At 37.1% G+C, this 21666-nt stretch overlaps 2 protein-coding genes across 4 annotated transcripts; both read left to right on the top strand.

Moving 5' to 3' along the window:
• Positions 1-3675: 3675 nt before the first annotated feature.
• Positions 3676-5562, top strand: LOC145909161 (uncharacterized). 3 transcript variants are annotated; one of them, XM_082996492.1, is made up of 7 exons: positions 3676-3776; positions 3836-4094; positions 4305-4541; positions 4723-4884; positions 4976-5099; positions 5187-5230; positions 5335-5562. In XM_082996492.1, the coding sequence occupies exons 2-7, from the start codon at positions 3878-3880 to the stop codon at positions 5454-5456; spliced, it is 906 nt and encodes a 301-aa protein (XP_082852618.1). In that variant the 5' UTR covers positions 3676-3776; positions 3836-3877; the 3' UTR covers positions 5457-5562. The 3 variants fall into 3 exon arrangements, with proteins under 3 accessions (XP_082852618.1, XP_082852612.1, XP_082852627.1); XM_082996486.1 differs by having other exon boundaries at positions 4955-5099; XM_082996501.1 differs by lacking the exon at positions 3676-3776 and having other exon boundaries at positions 3859-3942; positions 3996-4094; positions 4955-5099.
• Positions 5563-16174: 10612 nt separating this feature from the next.
• LOC145917734 (uncharacterized) lies at positions 16175-17349 on the top strand. The gene is made up of 4 exons (XM_083003008.1): positions 16175-16301; positions 16803-16961; positions 17087-17201; positions 17256-17349. Exons 1-4 carry the CDS (start codon positions 16208-16210, stop codon positions 17311-17313), a joined length of 426 nt encoding a protein of 141 aa, XP_082859134.1. The 5' UTR covers positions 16175-16207; the 3' UTR covers positions 17314-17349.
• Positions 17350-21666: the final 4317 nt, after the last annotated feature.

The following is a 21666-nucleotide window of genomic DNA, read 5'->3' as shown; positions in this document are numbered from 1 at the left end:
TGTGGCGGGTGTTGCTTTATTGGTCATAGTTTGTATTGTAGTCTTTCGTGTGATGGAACAAAGATGCAAAAGAGAGTGAGGGGGAAAGTGTTGTCATTATTTAGTGATTTATTTACTATCGGTTTCACACTGTGTTTCTAGGGTCAGACGCCCGGCAAATCCAACAGAAATCACGGTAGCAGCAGTTGCAGGTACGTAAATGCAACTGATTTGTTTCTATCCTTAACCTTTTTGGCAAGACCTAGATTTATGAAGTGTATATACAAATAAGCTGTATCAAAGACACTTGTTTCTGACTCCACTAAACACGAAAAATCACCTTGCCGACAAGACTGGCGACACTGATCATACCGAGTCAGTGCTCTTACCGACCGAGTTACAAAAGTTTTGACCAAGCTTAACTGCAATGCCTTGGCTAGGATGACAGTGAACCTTATGATCGATATACCTTAACAAATTACACTTAAGTAAACGTTTTGCGAGGGCGTACATTTGCGTCAGCATTGTCTGATTGCGATCCCAGAAATCGCAATGCAAAAACGTGGAGGTCGCGTGGGAAATTGTGCGCATGCCCAATAGCCTGACCTGAATACAATACGTGCAATCCTAAAAGATAAGTTCCCTTAATTTTGTCCGTATAACTGTGACCTGGTGTGTCGCCTGTTTAAAGCATTCCGGAAGTTTGACATATCTCGATTCGACAAGGAAATGGTAACTTTGGTCAAGCTGTATGTTCTGCGACTTATCGCATGCATTGATACATAACCTGTAGCATCCTTTTTTTCTTTTTTACGTTTTTTTTTTGTTAAAATATATTTGGTTTCTGCTTATTTACAGAGAAAGGACAACCAGACGACACGTACATTGTTCAAATTCCAGCCACTGATAATCAACCAGCACGGCAGAACCATCCTTCCAATCAACAGCAAGCAAACCCTGACATCAACCATTACGAAACCACGCAGGAACCTCAATATGTGAACATCAAAGCAACAACATGTGGGTATTCGGGATACATGGATTTGGAATGAGGACTGATATAGCACAAAAATCAAAAAAGTGCATTTTTAGGAATATGATGACTAGTTTTATCAACTTCTGTGGACTTATTTACAAATCGAGGTTCCATGTAAATTTAAAAAGTCGCAGTACCCTGGGTGGTTTTATGTGTTAGTTCGTTCACCCATGGTCCTTGTGTATGATGCCCTACTGCTTATAACACGCTATACGGAAAGATTAATTGCCATTTTGACGCGCTGCTATTCCACGCAACTTGTAGGTACAACACATAATGTAAAATTGGGCGTAGAATAAAAATACAAGTTGGTAGGTTTTTCCTAGGGCTTCAGGTTTAGTTTATATTTAACATGAATTGCAAATTTTATTTTGCCTGCAACCACTTCATGTGTGTAAGACTGTCAAGGACACCATAAGGGTTATCGAGTCATGCGCTCAAGTGATGTTTTTTTCATCGAGGAGGATCACAGTCAGCAGTAGGAAGACTATGGATTGGAAAGTTTTATCGCCGGGTGGCCATCGGGACTAACTCTCTTCGAAAATCAAAGTTCGGTTTGAGAACAAAAAATTATACGACAAAGAATACTTCTTTACACATCAAGATACACAGACTCAAACATTGTAAAATTGATTTGATTTATTAAAGTTAACTTTGCTGTTAAATTGGACAAAATCCACAACAACTGTAGGTTTGTCCACAAGCCAAAAAATATCGTGCAACTAAAACATATGCTGAAATGCAGCAAGATTTAACATACATTGTTCCACAAACTGTTTTATCAACCATACCACTACAACACGCAACACACCAACACACAATCAAGCAACTCATTTAGCCCACAACTATGACATCAGAAAAGAAAAAGCCCACGAGGATTTAATCTCGATGAGGTGTGCTTAGGTAGTTGGGTGAAATAACCACAGATCGCCCAAAATTGGTCGAAAAGTTATTTGTTCAAGCATTAGGCGTAATCGTAAGGTAAAACACAGCATAGTGTCACAATGACACACGTTCGGATGATTTCCCACCTGACTTGTCCCACCTGTTTAACCCACTGCTTGCGTAATCATCAGTCAGTGCATTTTCACTTCACGCAACAATATATCGCCTCATAACAAGTCAATAGAAGAAGATGTGTTAAGCTGGTAACAGCACTATAAAGTAACATAGCACTTAAAACAAGATCCTGTTCCCATATGAAGGAAAATTATTTACAGTGGTATTTTTGGTATTTGGTATTTGTATGATTTCACAAAGGATCCTAAGTGGAAATTTACATTTTGGGTTATTTTCGTTTATTCCGTTGCATTCCGTTTCCACCGCATGTCAATGTTAACAATAAACCGCGATACATCTGTTGTGAAACAAGATAAATAAATAGACACTACGGCTGTTGATGTCATAATGTTGGTGGGAAATATCGTCCCTTCCTCTCTATTGCAGTTCATAACACTGAGCGCAGTTTGCTGAGGTGTTTTATGAGCTGCGTCCAACGTAAAATCCTCACCACAATAACGAAAGAATTCACATGTTATGTTGTAAGCAGGCCTCAAAAGATGGGGCAGCGTAGCCGGAGCAGTGTATCTGCCCCCCTGTTCGTCTGTGGGGCCGTGAATAGCAAATGAGGTGCAAAATTGCATTGTTTCTTTTTAAACTAAGGGAATTCCATCGTAAAATCTGGGTTCCATTGAAAAGGTCCTCGCAACGGACTGTTTTTTTTCTGTCAAGGAAATTGTTTGTATTCACGGAGAAGGATTAGGATTGACAACAAAATTTGATTTGTGTGTCGGTTCCGACCTTATGCGTAGCACTTAGCCTACAAACAATCTCTTTCGTCAAATGTACTGGTCATTTATCGAAACTATATTAGCTTTCAGAGACCCAGCTTTTATGTTTCTCTGTTTCATTGGTAATCGATAAAGCTTAACACTTTACACATTACTGCAATTTAAGTTTACAAACGTTGCAACATCGATAATCTCTGCTGACACAAGAGGAAACTAAACAACACAAGAACCCACTCTTTCCTGCACATAGACTGATGACGTGTTTGCAAGCTGTTGCAATCAGCACAGTAAGTAGTGGCAGCTGTATTACAGTGCGGTGTTAAGTTTCAGATCGTTTCGTCGATGAATGTGCGAGAAAAAATTTACGTATATTTTGCTGCAGTTTGTTCTGTCGGATTTCCTTTGCAACATTGGGTTAGAACGATGTAAATTACTTGATACGTCATTAGGTTTGCAGGCTTGGCAGCCCAGGCATTGCAGCCTAGCTGGATCAGCCACGTAGTAAATGTGAAGGTTCAGTGTATCTTGGCCACAATATATCCCGTGATAGCACTGAGCTCCTGTAGCTCAGTTGGTAGAACGTTGGGCCTGCTTAGCCCAGGGTCGTGAGTTCAAACTCACCGTGAGCTTGATTTTTCAAATCTTGCTCCGACTTGTCAGGAAAAAGGACCTGCGTAGTGGGACGATCCTGCCTATCATGTCATTGCATGAAATATTACTGCGTTACTTGATACGTTGTATTCTTTCAATTTTATGATTGCCTAAATGCCCTTTCACCGTTTTGCTAATTTATATATGTAGGGAAACGATTTATCATTTACACAAAACAACTAGTTTTGTAAATGTTATGTTGGATTTTTCAGGATTAGTCAACAAACGCAAAGATCACAACAGGTCTAATATCCTATCCGCACTTTCCTGTAAACCAGTGAAGCGTTTGCATCTTCTTGCAATTTGTGACATCACACATAGTAGGTTGTAGAGAAGTTTAGTGATGATGTAATTTTAATTGCAACATGTTCGTGTTTAGTTATTTTTCAACAAAGTTTACATCAATTGAAGAAAGGGAACAATGAAGTTATTTGTTGTGTTATTTGTAACATTTCTACCGGTTGTTTTTGGACAAACTTGGTACAAGTATGATGACTACCGCGAATATTTAATCGGACCTCAAGTTAATTCATACACAGAAGCTGAAACGACATGCAGTGCACACAATGCATACCCAGCCAATGTTAAAACAACAACAGAATTCAACTTCCTTGTTGGAATGATTGGAAAAGTTGCAGGTATGTAATTTCGTTTTTTCATGCAACAGAAACATAATATTCATCGCTCAAAAAAGATCAAATAACAACGTAAACGTAACAAATCGTTTTAATTCTATTATTTTCTCTTCGACAACACCGCCGGATCAACAATATTGTGCTGCAATCACACATGCACAGCACATTTTTATGAATATCTCGTTAAACGAAATTGATTGTCCATATGAACAGCCTCCCCATACTCTTTATACATCGGAGCAAAACGAGCAGCAGGAACAAACATCTATAAGTGGACGTGGGATGGATCAAATGTTGTCAATGGACAGTGGGCAACAGGGGAACCGATCGCAACAGATGAAAAGTATTGTGTGATAATGGGTTCATTAACTTCACGTGATCCAACATACAAGTGGAGAAGTTCGGAATGCAATGTTACTTCGAGTTATATTTGTCAACGAAAACCGAAAGGTAAATGCTCAGATTTATTAAAATAGTATTCCAAAAATATGCATTGGTATAAAATGCATAGACCGTAAATCAATGAAATCTGAAATAATAACATAAAAATTTAGAACAAAGTTGACATGAAAACCCATTGTATAAAAACAAGTAATTATAAGGTTATGATAGACGTACTCATGTTTACTAGCAACGTCAAGCACTACAACAGCATCAACAACAAAAACAATCGCAACAAGCCACTCAACAACCTATGCATCCACTTACAAACCCACCCCAGCAACAACCGTAATCATTAATCTCCAAATTACTTCTACAAAGGAATCAAAACCAATTTCTGACACCTCCATACGTAAGTTAATATTTTACTTTGGTAAGAGTATTTTCCATAATCAGACCAAGAGAACTTTTGTCTTGGGCAGCAATTCTCACTCGTTCTTCAGATGAAATCCATTACCGTAACGATACAAACATGATCATAGCCTCCTTAGTACTTGATGCCGTTCTTATTGCTGCTGTTGCCATTGGAATCATCTGCTTTTGCTTTTGGTCGCGTACAAAACATATGTAAGTCTGTGTGTTATTGCTTCATATGATTTTCGTTTCTCGTTTGTAACTAGTAGGACGTGTAATATTGCGATAATTCTTATTTAGAGTTGATCAAATCAACCTTACAATGGGGAATGTTGCTTCAGCCGGTAAGTAAACACATTTCCTCAGTTAACCAAACTGACCTGAAATAAACCTTTTCTAACTAAAATCGTCGGCTTTGGGAAATATATATTCGTTCCCTTCTTAACAGAGCCCAGAAATCAAGATGAAAGAAACAAAGCTGTCCACAACTATGACGTCATCAATCAACCGGATTATGTAAATACGGGTGTGAAAAACAACTCTGAGGAAGCTTACATGAAATGTGTTTAGTTTTAATCACACACCTCGATAATATGATTGACGTCAGAATATATTGCAGTGCAACTGTTTTAAACTTATTGGATCATAATATGTTTTCTTGAGACTTTTGTGTATGTTAAATTTAACCCGAAAACAAAAAAAATGGCAAATTTTATTCGAACACCAACAAAACTGCATGTGATAATAATAATATGAGCACAAGTAGCTTGCAGCCCGGTATGTATTTTGGATGATTTTGAAGTCAAACCTCCAAAACCACAATCCAGGATATTGTACGTATACAACACTTGGGCCTACTGTGTTGTAGGGAGTCGAATAAAAATGTTGTAAAGTTTTTCCTACGGCTTATGATTTAGTTTTAAACATGTTTTGCAAACTTATTTTTGACTGTAACTATGTCTTGCGTAGTAATGCATCTGTTGTGAAACGAGTTCAATAAATACGGCTTCATATGTAACAATGTAAGTGGGCAATGCAGTCTCTTCCTCTGTATTGAAGAACACTGAACTGTTGCGCTGTTTGGCTGCGTCCCACGTAAAACGTGCATTAACAAACATAACGCATGTTATGAATTCACATGTTATCTTGCAAGCAGGCCTCACGATAAGGATATGTAGCCGGTGTATTTCAAATAGGCCTCTGCCCGTTTAGTGTGACGTAAATAGCAAGTGAGCCCGCACGAACACTAGTGTTTGTTTCAAAACAAAAGATTTCAATCACAATGGTTGGGTCACGATCTTCAGTAAAATGGTTCTCGAACCGGCATATTTTTTTCTTCCAAGGGTCCCGGTTGTAAGTATTCGACGATCAGCATTTGATTTGTGGGATGGTTCCTACAAAGCTTAGCACGTAGCCAAAAACTATACGGATGATTTGCTAACAAAGTGGCTATATTTTACTTACATCCATTTTTGTTGTTAACACTTGTTTATGTTTTGTGGTTTAGGTTATGGCTGAACACTGTACACAACAATGCGAGATATGTTGCAAACTTATCAACGTTGAAAACCCACAATGCATTTATTCTTAGCTAACTGAGTTAACACAAGATCTTACTCAACACTAGACTATAAGTACCCACTCTTTCTTGAACATAGACTGATGACGTATTTGCAACTTGTTTCACTCAGCACAGTAAGCAGTGGCAGCTATATTACAGTGCGGTGTTAGGTTTTAGATTGTTTTCTCGATGAAATGTGCAAACGCTTGGTGTGTAGTATTTAAATGATTGCACGGACTTATTTTCAGCAAAGTTTCCAACAGAAGGAAAAAGGGAGATGATGAACATATTAGTTTTGTTATTGATAAATTTTCTACCGGTTGTTTTTGGACAAACTTTCGGCAACAGCTCATATCATAACCACTTGTGATTTTTGTGATTGAGTGATTGTTGCCGAAACGTCTTCAGATTAATACGTTCTCACATTTAGTACAATTAGTTCGTGCTGTTACCTTTGTTCAACTGCGTTTGAAAACAAGGCTAATCAACAACCAGATACATATCAAGTTTACAATCGGTGTGGGTAACTGCAGAAACTATTGTATAATTTCCTTATGAAGAGCCGTAGAACATTGGAGTAAATAGGCTTAAAAGATATCCTGGTGGTCAGCGAGAAACTTTTGCAGCACATTTTTAAGAAAGTAATGAATATTTTTGTCAAAGTCGAGCGGTCGGATGGACTGCCCTCGTGAATGACATTCGTGGGTCGTAACTAAGTGAGACCTAATGTAGAACAGCGCTCTGCAATCAACGTGACGTAATACACAGCGAGACGATGGAAGGTTTGCCGCGGAAGAAAATCAATTATTCAAGGTCTTTTTATTCTTCGGAAACAATTACTATAAAGCATTTGAACACTTCATTAATCTAGAAAGATTATTATTTCTATTATGACGTAAAACTCCTCAAACAAAAAACTTTCATTTGCTGTGAGTGACGGAACAGGGACCTAAAGGCACTGCAGTGTAAAAAAAACGTTTCGTTTTAAAGTCGCAGTTTATAAATACGATTGATTATGTTTATATTTTTTAGGCTGGTGGTGCTTGAATACCAACTAATCTTTGCAATATATTTTTCTGCACAGCTGCAATTTAGGGTTGAATTATATTCACTTAGCATAGGGACTCACCTAGTAATGATGTTTCTTATTTTGTTATTTGTAAATTTTCTACCGGTTGTTTTTGGACAAACTTGGTACAAGTTAGATAACTACAGGGAATATTTGATCGGACCTCAAATTTATTCATACACAGAAGCTGTAGCAGCATGCAGTGCAAACAATGCATTTCTCACCAGTGTTAAAACAACAAATACATTTAACTTTCTTGTGGGAAAGATTGGAACATTTACAGGTCAAGCAACCTACATTTCGGAAGAGTTACACCTTTTGTGCTTATTGCCCTTCGCAAGCTTCAAATATTTAACACTTTTATGTAAAACGCTGTTTAATATTGTGGCTGCAGATTTTGTCGCGTTATCGAGGTTGCAAGCAAAGTTAAATTGTCTGCCGACATTACATGCAATTATGCAGAATTTTTAAATACCATTAGACACCAAAGCGAAAACAGGATCGATTTATGAACCTATTATGTGCCTGTATATGCATACGATCAATAACTATGTTATGATGATTTTAACAATTTACCACGGCAATGCCAATACATACCATCTCTTTCTTGAAACAATGTAAGTCCAATAAGCTAGTAAAACCGCAATAGTTAACATTAAATTGATTAAATATAATACAGTGGTGTTTTCTTTAAAAAACATAATCAAAATGTATTTACCTTTCCCAGCTTCACCATGTTCGTTCTACATCGGAGCGAAACGAGCTGCAGGAACAAACATATATAAGCGGGCGGATGGATCAAATGTTGACAATGGACAGTGGGCAATTATTGAACCGGATACATCAGGGACAAAGTATTGTGTGATAATGGGTTCATTAACTTCATTTGACACAACATACAAGTGGAGAAGTACGGAGTGTAATGTTACTTCTGGATATATTTGTCAACGGAAGCCGGAAGGTAAATCATCGCATTATGATTGAAATTACATGGAATATGTATAGAAAATATAATTACTCGTTTTAACAATTCACAGCAATAAATACATATTGTTGTACAAAAGAGAAAATTTCCTATAGTTTCTATTGGATTTTTCATCTAGTTTTGACAACTCTCAAAATAAATAGCCCAGGAGAAAACAGATGTAACGTGTTATCCTTAAATTCAAGCCCCGAGCACAACAACAACCACCAAGCCAACCACGAATCTCATGAAAACAACAATACCTACTGAAAAGTATACGACATCAACTACACCAATTATTGCTACAAATACTCACGAAGTAATTTCCTCTGCGACTGAAAGTTCAAAATCAACCCACAATTTGCCTTCGCCTTCGTGTAAGCAAACCTGATGTTATCATAACCTTATTTTTAGTTAAAACGACACAAAGAGTTTGATCCAACTTTCTATGCAGCCACACATACAGCACTGACCAAATCACAAATTCCATCCAGCAATATTTCAAGGTATGGGAATTTCAGTTTTATGGGCAACAAAGACTTGGTTTCTGATTTTTCAACAAGTTACAGAAGAGAAAACCTAAGTCCGTTCTCTTTCTGTATTGTTTGTATATATATTTCGCCTACAATTCGGCATCTTTGTCAAGATATATTGCGTTTTAATTCTTTGTGAGACCGATTCATAAAAATATATAATCCAATCTACACAGCAAAGAAATAGGTGTTCATTTCATTTCCTTACTTGTGATGTACACAAATTGATCAAAGAAATCACTAAAACAAAAAAATTAAACACTGTCTGCATTTTCACCACAGGATTTTAAATTTATTTTGTAAAATTTAAAAAAAAAATCATAAATTCAAATTCAAAACCACGTCAATGAGATGTTTTTGCAGCATCGGCTGCTGCCACGACGGTTAACTCTGCAGCGTTAAGCACAAGTACAACAACAACATCCAAGCAAGCCACAGGTAGTACCACGTCTGTTGCGATTGAGTTACCCAACGGGACCAACAAATTGACCAAGAAAACAACCGTACTGATTACCGCGGCTGGTAAACCTCCAGACACAGTTATAGCAGTCTTCAGCACTATAGCACAATAAGTATTTACCTATACGTGTAGAGCAAATATTCATCCATTTAACATTTTATATACATGAAAGTCTGTTTTATTTTCCAATCAAAATCACAGCATCCAAAAGCACCAACTTATCAGCTATCATGGGTTGGTCGTTGGCTTGCATTGCAATGATTGCCCTCATTTGCATGTTTGAAGAAGACAAGTCACGAGAACATCACGTCATGCTGGTCAACATGATTTCGTTTCATAAACTCATTACGGATTATGTTTTGCGTTTTTACTTGTCTCAACATCTGTAGATAACGGACAACCAGACGATGCGTACATTTTGCCACAAACCATCCCAACAACAAATAACCAACCAGCACGGCAGAACCATCCTTCCAACCCACTCCAACCAAACCCAGACATCAACCATTACGAAACCACGCAAGATCCCCAATACGTGAATATTAAAACTACAGACGGGAATTCAGAATACATGAATTTCAAGTAAAGTTCCAGAAAACGAAAAACAATTATCACTGCATACTTTCAAAGTTTTAAACATATTTGTTGATTTTTATTAGAGCATGACTTTAATAATAAAGTTAATGCCAAATGTAACTATTTACAGTAAAGTTGTCTTGAAACAGGGACTGCAGACGTGGTCACTGTTTCTACCTAATAGGTCTTAGGCCTATTATTGCAACTATAATGTGACTTTCAACGATTTTGTCAGCTAAATAGCCGGGTTGAACGTTATTGGCTCTACTGCTTATACTTGTCTTGAAATGTTTGCATTGTGGTTTCATGCTGTCGTTGTGTCGTTCATTCAACTTTCACGTAAGCCTTGCATTGCTGCATTGCGTCGAGCTACTTCCTTATGAGAAGTTCCCCCTGCCAACGTCATCATCAACGTAGGAGCCGTGCAGCCTCGTTACGTAGGAGCCGTGCGGCCTCCCGAACTCATTATAACTTACGCGGTTCTTAAGATTGGTATTTACTCACTGCAGCACGAATATCAATTTTGCCATTGTGCCTTGATCCCACCGTCATGTTAAAAAACAAATATTTGTGATTGTTGTTACGCACGTGTGAAGTGCAAGAATAAAAATGTATTCAGGATTCGTGATTCATGATTGAAAACATGCAATGGCTTTCATTTCCTACACAGATTCTTGATATGATAACTGTGTTATGCGTGTTCTGTGCGATTTGACACGCGAGTTCTGTACGATTGACACAAAATATGGCCCACGTGAGCTTGTCGTTAAACTTAAAAACAGACATCCACACAAAATGTTCCAAACCTACAAACTCATAAAAATCACCCCTAACCGAACCAAGTAATTCAGCCCGTGGTAATACCAAATGTACACAAATATGTGAAAAGGGTAGTAAATATTTTGTACTCTACAGGTAACTTATGTATTTATGAGAGTCTGCTGTAACTTTTGTAGTAAGTTAAGAAGGTAAAGTGTTCACTGCATTTTCCACCTCTTCAGGTAGCACTAAAATTGCACCATGTTGCTACATGGTTTGCGTGATGCAACCTGCTTGGAATATTATTGTGAGTTCCAACCTACTCTTTCCGGGTTTAATGCGTTGTGTTTATAAATCGTTTCATAACTGCCGTGCTTAGGAATGTGTTTGCAGTATAACTAGTGCTGATTACATCAGCATTAAATTTAGTTCGTGTTGTTACTTCTGTTTAACTGCGTTTGAGAATATTATTGCTAATAAACTAGTTAGATACAGATGGGGCTTACAATTGTGACGGGTAAACAATGGTATTATATCGTTATATAAAACCGTACAACATTGAAAAAATAGCCTAGAAGGATAGCAGTCAACGAGTTTTGTCAAAGCTGAGCTGTCCTCGTGAATGAAATTCATTGGCCGCAACTTAGTGTGACCTCACTTCGAATAGCGCTCAGCAATGAACGTGACGTAGCGAGACGATGGAAGGTGTGCCGCAGAAGTAAGATTATTATATCTATTGTGACGTAAAATCCCTTGAAGATTAGCGACTATGAAAAAAGTTCCAGTTGTTGTGAATGACGGAGCAGGGACCTAAAGGCACTGCAGTGTAAAAAAAACTTTTTTTCTAGGTTTGAAGTCGCAGTTTATAAATACGATTGATTATGTCAACATTTTTGAGGCTGGTGGTGCTTGAGTATCAACTAATCTTTGCATTATATTTTTCTGCACAGCTACAACATAAGGTTGCTACTACATTCACTTAGCATATGGACTCCCTAGTAATAACGTTACTTATTTTGTTACTTGTAACTTTTCTACCGGTTGTATTCGGACAAACTTGGCACATGTTGGACGACTACCACGAATATTTGATCGGATCTCAAGTTAATTCATACACAGAAGCTGAAGCAGCGTGTATTAAACAGAATGCACAACTCGCAAGTTGCAAAAGAACAGCTACATTTAACTTTCTTGTGGGAAAGATTGGAACAGTAACAGGTGATGTAACCTACATTTCGGAAGAGTTACAACTTTCTGCTTATTACTCTTGGCCAGTTGTCAGCCTAAATATACAACAAATTTAGTACATTTTCACAGGTTGATACTTTTATGTAAAATTTTGTTTAATCTTGTAGTTGCAGAATTTGAGGCGTTGCAAGTTTTTTAGAAAATTTCAAATTTTTGCCTGTGTTACATGCAATTTTGTATGAATTTTATACTCCATTACAGACGAAAACAAAAAAAAGGATCGATTAATAAACATATTTTGTGCCTATATATGCATACGATGAATAACTATGTTTTGATGTAACAATTAACCACGGCAATGCCAATCAATATATACCATTTTTTCGTTAGTAAAACCGCAATAAGTAACATTATAATAATTAAATAAAATACAGTAGTGTTTTCTGTGAAAAACATACTAAAAATGTATTTAACTTTCACAGCTTCACCATATTCTTTCTACATCGGAGCGAAACGAGCTGCAGGAACAAGCAACTATAAGTGGTGGGATGGAGCAAATGTTGACAATGGACAGTGGGCTACAGGGGAACCGATCGCAACAGGAGAAAAGTATTGTGTGATAATGGGTTCATTAACTTCACTTGATTCAACATACAAGTGGAGAAGTACGGAATGTAATGTTGCTTCGGGATATATTTGTCAACGTAGACCAGCAGGTAAATTATTACTGTATTTTAAAAATTATTTTAAATAAAAGTATTGTTCGTACCTTTCAATACGGTTATCGTTCGACAGCCTTCCAGGTTAGCTTGGTTGACTGATCCAGTATAGTTTCTGTTAGCTTTTTTTCATGTAGTTTTGACTACTCTCAAAATAAATTTGACAAAATTGCCTAGAAAACAGATGTAACGTGTCATCCTTTTATTCAAGCCCCGAGCGCAACAACGTCCTCCATGCCAACCACAACCAGCAGAAAAACAACAACAACTGAAAAGTCGACGACATCAAATACCACGAGTATTGCTACAAATACTCACAAAGTAATTTCCTCTGCTACTGAAAGTTCAAAAACAAATAATATTTTGACTTCGTCTTCGTGTAAGTTACCTGATGTTATTTTTACCTTATAAGTTGTTTAAACAACACAAAGAGTTTGATCCAACTTTCTATGCAGCCACACATACAGCACTGACCAAATCACAAATTCCATCCAGCAATATTTCAAGCTTAATAATTGCCTCCGTGGTTCCAGACGTGATCTTTCTTCTTTTGATTGTCGGCATAATTTTATACTTAATTTCAAGAATGAAGCAGATGTAAGTCGTAGTTTGGCATGAAACACTAACAAACAAAAGATTTGTAGCTGTAAGCCCTTCCACAATAACTTGCCCAAAATTTACATTCTGTTTCTGCAGGACTGAAGCAAATATCTCACAAGGAAGAAACATCGCCCCCAGTAAGTATGTTGAGTAACAAATCTAAATTTCGTTGCTTTGAAAAACTTGCAATTATGTCTTTTGGCTCCAGCGAAATGCTGTAAAAATGTTTCGTTAATCTTAAACATAATTTGCTGCATGTAATAGGTATATATGTGTAAAAGTAAACAAAGTGATTATTATTCACTATGTTATCATCCATCTTATCATGAATAAAAGCAAACACGGGAATCGACCAAGACGAAACTTACATCGTTCCACAAACTGTTCCAAATGACAGCGCACATAAAATAGGAACCAGACCTCACAACCATCAACAAATCAACCACGACTTGAACTATGACGTCATTCCGCAACCCGATTACGTAAACAAATCTGAAGCAACTGCTTCTAATGCAGGGGGCCATGATGCATATATGAGAGTTGAGTAGTTATTGTAATATTTGCTCGAAACTTTGCATAAATGTGGTACACTCTTGTTTTATTGCTTGCAACTGGAACAGGAATTATGTTTTGGAAACAAAAACGGTAGTGTTATAGGAAAATGACCGAATTCCACTGTGTAGAAATATCAGAATATCGAGGGAAGTTTTTTGAACATTAAAGTTTCCATTAAACTATATTCGTTTCAATGTGTGATGTTATGCTCTGAAAACTTATTGGTTTATGACTCTGTTGAGTTTCAGGCAATCGTGTTTCAACGTTTTTCATCTGGGTCATGTAGCTGAGCTTGAGGGCTTGTAAGCTCTTCAACCTGCTGTAAATGATTTGTGCGTGTTACATTTTCCCACTCTCTTTGTTTTCTTTCTGCGTCTTAATTTTATTCGGGTCCGGCAAGTGATTTGAGCCGGCCTCTCACTTGCTAATGTTCTATGTATGATAAGAGTGTGATTAACAGCCACCAATCAGTCGTCACGTCCGTTACTCACGTTGTTATTACACGCCAACGTAAAGGAAATAGTTGTTTTGATACCTGTTTTACCAACCTATAATTTCATTTTCCGATTACCTGATCAATCGCATTTTCATAATGTTAAGGAATTTCTAGTGTGCATATTTATCAATTCATATCTGACGTCTATTTGCATTCAAAAGTAAAACTCTCTATTTATTCCTTTGTGAGTTACTGGTACATCGAGCGATTTAATTTAAAAAAATCACAATGTTTTTACCAAAAGTGAGTTACTGGTACATCGAGCGATTTACGTCTACAAAGCTAGTCAAGATCCCATTTATCATCTGTTCCTCTCTCCGTTGTTATACACCAACCTAAAAGGAAAAGCTGACGTACGTTGTTTGGAAGATTTTGCTCTTGCACAAGCAACGAAGCACAGCAGTAATACAACTTACCAATCATTGATACATTTCTCATAACGAAACATACATGTGCAAAAAAAGCCATAATATTGCAAAGAAACATACATGTTCCATAAACAGTCCCAATCATCAGTGTGCAACCTTGCATATCCAATACGCCAACAAAACGTCAGCTGTAGCAGTGACGCGGATAACAAAGTCATTAAGACAGTCGCCTGTATCAGGAAGTAATGGTCACACAAGCTCACCGTTTCTGAGAATGTTCATGTTATGATTGTGTATCCGATCTTGGGTCGCCAACTGGGTAACTGTGGTGTTGTGACAGGTATAAATTTGTTCCATTCCTTTTCCAAGTTTTATTTATGTCTTTAAAACATTGTTCATTTGTATTTTATCAGCTGGTTGAAACGGTTTTAGTGCTACCGACTTCAAGTCATGATGTTAATATCTATCATAGAGTAAGTCCATTTCCGGGTGAGTCATGTTGTCATAGGAATGCTGAGCGTTTTCTCAGAGCAGGAAGTCAGGTTGTGTTAATTCTGTACAGCTTACTAAACCAATCTTAATACTTATGTAAAGATTATTGCAACAATGTAAAATATTAGAGTGCGTTAGTGCAAAAGATGCAATTCATTAAGAGATATCAATTACTTCTACTTTATATGTGTCTTGTAACTACGAAGTTTTTGTGTTAATTAAATGAGAACGTGTAAGCATAAGAGAATGAGGGTATTTATTGTGTTATTTGTAACCTTTATCACGATTGCTGTTGGACAAATTTGGCACAAGTTGGACAACCTCACCGAGTTTTTGATCGGCCCAAAAGTTTCTTCACAAACAGAAGCTGTAGCAGCATGCAGTGCACACAATGCACATCTCGCCAATGTCAAAACAACAGATATATTTAACTTCCTGGTTGGAAAGATTGGAAATGCATCAGGTAACGAAATTGATTGTTTGGGTTTTATATGTTTTTGTCAATCAAAACAAACAAGTTCAATGGCACTCCTAGGACGGTTACTTTTTCCGACGAATCAAAAGAGTGATAAACGTAACTAACTTGGGGTCGGTACTGTGGGACGATTTCGCCTCATTATGCGAGCATAAAAACATTGGTTCGGCATACAAAATGACAAATATATTCTATTACAAGTTAAACTCAAACATCACTCAATACAAGGAATCAGATGTCACGTGCTTTTTGTGTAACAAATTTAGGGTTTCAGGGCAAAATTTCCGAAATTGCCAAAAGCTCGGTTGCACATGATATTAAACCGGTTGAAATAACTTTCAAAATCCTGTGTTGTTTACCACTCAGCTTTTCCTTATTCGTTCTACATCGGAGCAACACGAGTTCCGGGAAACAACTTGATATGGACGGATGGATCAAATGCTGACAATGGGCAGTGGTTGGCAGGAGAACCAAACAACCTGGGTGGAAATGAGGGTTGTGTGATAATGGGATGGCTTTACGAACTTGATCCAACATACAGATGGAGAGATGTTCCTTGCACGCATAAATCGAGATGTATTTGTGAAAGAAACCCCTCAGGTAAGTTATTGCATCGTTTAGTTCTCTAACTCCGTCTCTATATAAAGCAAGGGATGTTGCGTATTTATATTTTTAGATACATATTTGTAAACGAAACCCCTGAGTTAGAATATTGTTCAAGAATATTTTTGTGTTTATTTTTGAGTTAATTTATCAATAAACTATAACAATTTATCAGTAAATATTAATTTTAAAATAATTTTTTTTTTGCACGTTTGTCAAGGTATATGAGAATATACAGCTTTATGTGACCAATTATTAAATTATGAGACCGATTATTACAAAAAAGATTCACACCAATACGACAAAGAAAATAAGTATTTTTTTTCCATTAACTTCCTTGCGATATACTCAAACAAATCAAACGATTAAGTAAAACAAGAAATGCAAACTTGATTCACAATTTCTACGCAGGATTTTGAACTTCTTACTAAATATTAGCATGATAAAACAATTCTTAAACTCGGATGTCAAAACCTGGTTAATGAGATGTTTTTGCAGCAACGGCTGCTACCACGACGGTTAACACTGCAGCGTTAAGCACAAGTACAACAACATCATCCAAGCAAGCCACAGGAAGTACCACGTCTGTTGCGATAGAGCCATCCAGCGGGACAAACAAATTGATCAAGGAAACAACCGTACTGATTTCCACGATCGGTAAACCAACAGACACAGTTGTGAACGTGTCGAGCAAATATTCACCCATTTAAACTTTTTATTAACACCTACAAGTCCCGTATATACACCCATAAGCTGTGTTTAATTTCCAACCAAAATTACAGCACTCCACAGCACCAACTTATTAGCTATCATGGGTTGGACGTTGGCTTGTATTGCAGTGATTGCCCTAATTTGCATGGTTGGATATCATGTGATGAAGCAAAGACGAAAAACAAGGTGAGTTTGAAATTGTTGCTTGTTTATTATCTGAAGGGTAAACACTGTTTTTAGGGTTGTTGGATTGGAAAATCCCACCGAAGTCATATTTGTAGCAGCGGCAGGCGAGTAAACAGTCCACGGTTCATTACGCTTTATTTGCATGTTATATAATTATTTGTTAATTTGGACGCATTTTTAAACGGCGATGATCTCGATGGTCTGTTGGTTAATACACAAGTTATTCTGTTCCACTTCAGAAGTCTATTTTGATAATTAATTGTTCAGTCTGCCGTGTCTGCGATGTTTTTACACAACATGTAAAAATGCTTTTTTATTCTTTTCCAAGGTTGACTTATTGCATGTCGAGTAAACTAAAAAAGACACGTCACAAGAAAATCACGTCGACACGTCACAAGAAAATCACGTCACGGCCAATATGATTTCGTTTCATAAACTCATCAACGAAATTATGTTTTGCGTTTTTACTTTAATCACTTCTTGTCTCAACTTCTGCAGTAAACGGACAACAAGACGATGCGTACATTTTGCCACAAACCATCCCAACAACCAATAACCAACCTGCACGGCAGAACCATCCTTCCAACCAACACCAACCAAACCCTGACATCAACCATTACGAAACTACGCAAGATCCCCAATACGTTAATATCAAAACCACAGATGAGAATTCAGAATACATTGATTTCAATCAAAGTTAACTCCGAAAACGAAAACGAAAGAAAACGAAAAACATTAACCACTAACACACGTTTGTAGTTGTTTTTGAAGCCCCGCATATGATACCAGGTTTAAACCATCTACTGTAAAATTGTTCTTGAAATGTTTGCATTGTGTTTTCATACTGTCGTTGTGTTGTTCATTCAACATACACGTAAGCCTTACATCGCTGCATTGCGTCGAACTACTTCCTTATGGGAAGTTCCTCCTGCCAACGTCGTCATCAATTAAGTAAAGCTTGATTGTTACGTAGGAGCCGTGCAGCTTCCCGAACTAATAATAACTCACGCGGTTCTTAAGACTGCAATTCACTGCAGCACGAATATCAACTTTGCCATCATCTTGAAAAAAACCTATGCTCTGTTTGTTGTGGACGAGTGAAGTACGAAAATAAAAATGTATTTGGGATTTGTGATGAAAAAACCTCCAAGTCCGTTTGAAGCAGATCTTGACCTACTTACGATAAATTTTAGAACAATCACGTATTTTTTTACCCTGCCAGGCCTGTTTAGTTGCATTTACTTTGTGTTTAATTAATAAAGAAATGTAATAATCTAGCAACAAACAAAAGAAATTCGGAAAAAAGTCCTCCGCATTAAACTCATGCAACGGTTGTGCATCTTTGGTCATCGCGATTCACTTGCATAATTCGGCTATGACTTTCATTACGTTGTCAGTTGTACTCTTCATAAATTTGTTTAAGCTCATTATTAAAAGCTTAATGTCTGCCTCTACAGATTCTCGATATAAAAGGATGGCTGTGTTAAGTGTGGGATTCTGTACGACGGACGTTGTAATTTCATAAGAACATGTTCTTCTGTCCCTCAAAAAATATGAAGATATCTCGGTGGATTGCAGACGATAGTGTTGATAGTGTTGATTTGTGCTGAGCTGTTAAGTTGAAGGCAATGGGAGTTGTAACAGCTTACGTATTTGGCAAAGATTGCTTTTTTCTGTAAATGTCGACACGTTTAATGAGTATATTGGAAAAATATTTTTTCGTGGTGAATATTGGTAAATAATTTTTTCAGAAAGAATTGGTAATTGGTTCGATGCGATTGTGTGTATATGACGTGAGAAATCCCATCCACATAAAGTAATAAATCAACTCTGTAGTCTACAGGTGAATGGGTGGAGTGCCGAGACCCGCTCTTGATGGAGAAAACTTAAACAATACAACAAAATAAACTGACCACAAAATTTTTTTTTGACAGTAGTACGTTGCTAAGCAGAGCAATAACGAATTTTCTTTCAAAAGACAAGAAAGAATCAAAAATGCATTTAAAATTACTTAAACAGGTGGCAGGTGACACATGGCCTATAAACCGTTCATAATTTAAATGTATTAAAAAAGTCAAGCAACTGCTAAAAATGAATTTGGTTGCCGTAGTATTTGTAACTTTTCTGTCGGTTGCTGTCGGACAAACTTGGCAACAGTTGAACAACCCCAAAGAATATTTGATAGGACCCCAAGTTAATTCATATACCGAAGCTTTGGCAGCATGCAGTTCACATCTCGCCAATGTTAAAACAACTGCTATATTTAACTTTCTGGTTGGAAAGATTGGGAATTTAACAGGTAACGAATCTTGGGTTTTATGTTGTTTGCCGAACAAAACGAACATGTTCGCCGGCATTCCAGCCAAGCTGGATCGGCCACTTTTTTCGACGAATCAGAGAGAAATCTGAAAAATCAAGTTCTCGGTGAAGTTTGAACTCACAAGCCTAAGTTAAACAATCTTAACGCTCTACCGAATGCTCTACGGTAGTTCAGCGGTTAAAAGAGGGCGTATTATGGTCAACTAACTATGCAAAGCGCACAACTGGCCAGGCGACCTCATATATCCGTAGATGATCAGTTCCACATAATCAGAAAATACTTCGAATTGTTGGGAAAAACTAGCTAATCTAACAATAGACTGCAAAGTCTGTAAACTTAATGATCTCGATACGATAGCTGTAATAGCTAAATGTAATAGCCAAAGGATTTGTGCAGTAGGGCGAACCTTCCTCAATATTCGATAGAATAGTAACATTTGTAACGCTGGGAAGTCCCTGCTTTTTATGCAAAATATTTTGGGTTTCAAATCCCAATTCGCCATAATCTCGATTGGTTGATTCGTTCGTAAGAAAGTTACTACGGCTATAAAACCGTTGTAATAACTTTCAAAATCCTGTGTTGTTTACCACTCAGCTTCCCCATACTCATTATACATCGGAGCAACACGAATTTCGGGAACAAACAACTTCCAGTGGACGGATGGATCAAGGTTAGCAGTGGACAGTGGAGTGCGGGCAAACCACACAACTCTGACGGAATTGAGGGTTGTGTGTTAATGGGTTTCGAACTTAATCCAACATACGGATGGAATGATGTTGATTGCTCAACTGCTTCGGGATACATTTGTGAAAGAATACCTACAGGTAATTTGTGTCAACGTTTGGTTTTCTTGAAATTACAGCAAGATATGTAATTTTACTTATAAAGTTCGTCTCATATTTTTGAACAAAACCACTGAGTTAGAATGATGTTTCATAATATAATGATGTACATTTTTTTAGTTAAATTATAAATCAATTAAAACAAGTTTTCGTAAATATAAATTTTGAATTTAGTTTTAACGCCGCCTTAAGGCGGTTAAACAGCAATTGTTTGGAAATTTGTCGAGATACACCAGAATAATACGCAGATTATAAGACCAATTACCAAAAAATGAAGATTCGGCCAATCCATACCGAAAAGAAAATTTTTTTGATCTTTCCATTTTTTGTGATATACACAAATTGACTAAAGAAATCACTAAAACAAATAAATCAAACTTTATTTGTCACAACTTTGCTGGATTTTTAATTTACTGAATGATAGAATTATAAAACAAACTATACAGTCAAATTCAAAACACGAATAATCACATCTTGTTGCAGCAACGGCAGGTAACACTGCAGCGTTAAGCACAAGTGCAACAACAACATCCAAGCAAGCCACAGGAAGTACCACGTCTGTTGCGATTGAGATATCCAGCGGTACCAACAATATGACCAAGGAAACACCCGTACTGATTACCACGACTGGTAAACCTACATCCACAAGCACTAGAACAAAAGATATTTAACAAGTGTTGTGCAAGTAATCATCCATTTAAACTAGTTTCTTAACATTTTTTTATCTCATTTTCCACTTTCACTATTTAATGATAGGATTTTCGCTATATCTGCCATACTTTTTTTCTGACTTTTTTGATCGCATGACATGGCTAATAGGTGTACGACGCACAGTGAATCCAGAACATAATATTTCTTATCAAAATACTTTTGTTTATTTCGGTTCCGATTTAGTTACCCAACAACAACCCAATAATTCCCTAACAAGAAACACAGATTTTAACTTTTCATGAAAACGAATGTCTTGCTGCTACACCCATACACTGCGTTAATTTTCCAGCAACAAGTTCAGCATCCAACAGCACCAACTTATCAGCTATCATGGGTTGGACGTTGGCTTGCATTGCAGTGATTGCCGTAATTTGCATGGTTGGATATCATGTGATGAAGCAAAGACGAAGAACAAGGCGAGATCGAAATTGTTGTTTGTTTATTATCTGAACAGTAAACACTGTTTTTAGGGTTGTTGGATTGAAAAATCCCACCGAAGTCACGGTTGCAGCAGCGGCAGGCAAGTAAACAGACTACGGTTCGTTACGCGCTCAAATTAGGCAATAGATAACCGTGCGCACGAATAACACGA

Source organism: Ascidia mentula, chromosome 1, assembly GCF_947561715.1.
Source record: "Ascidia mentula chromosome 1, kaAscMent1.1, whole genome shotgun sequence".
In the NCBI taxonomy this organism is placed as follows: domain Eukaryota; kingdom Metazoa; phylum Chordata; class Ascidiacea; order Phlebobranchia; family Ascidiidae; genus Ascidia; species Ascidia mentula.
This window is presented reverse-complemented; position numbering and strand designations above follow the sequence as displayed.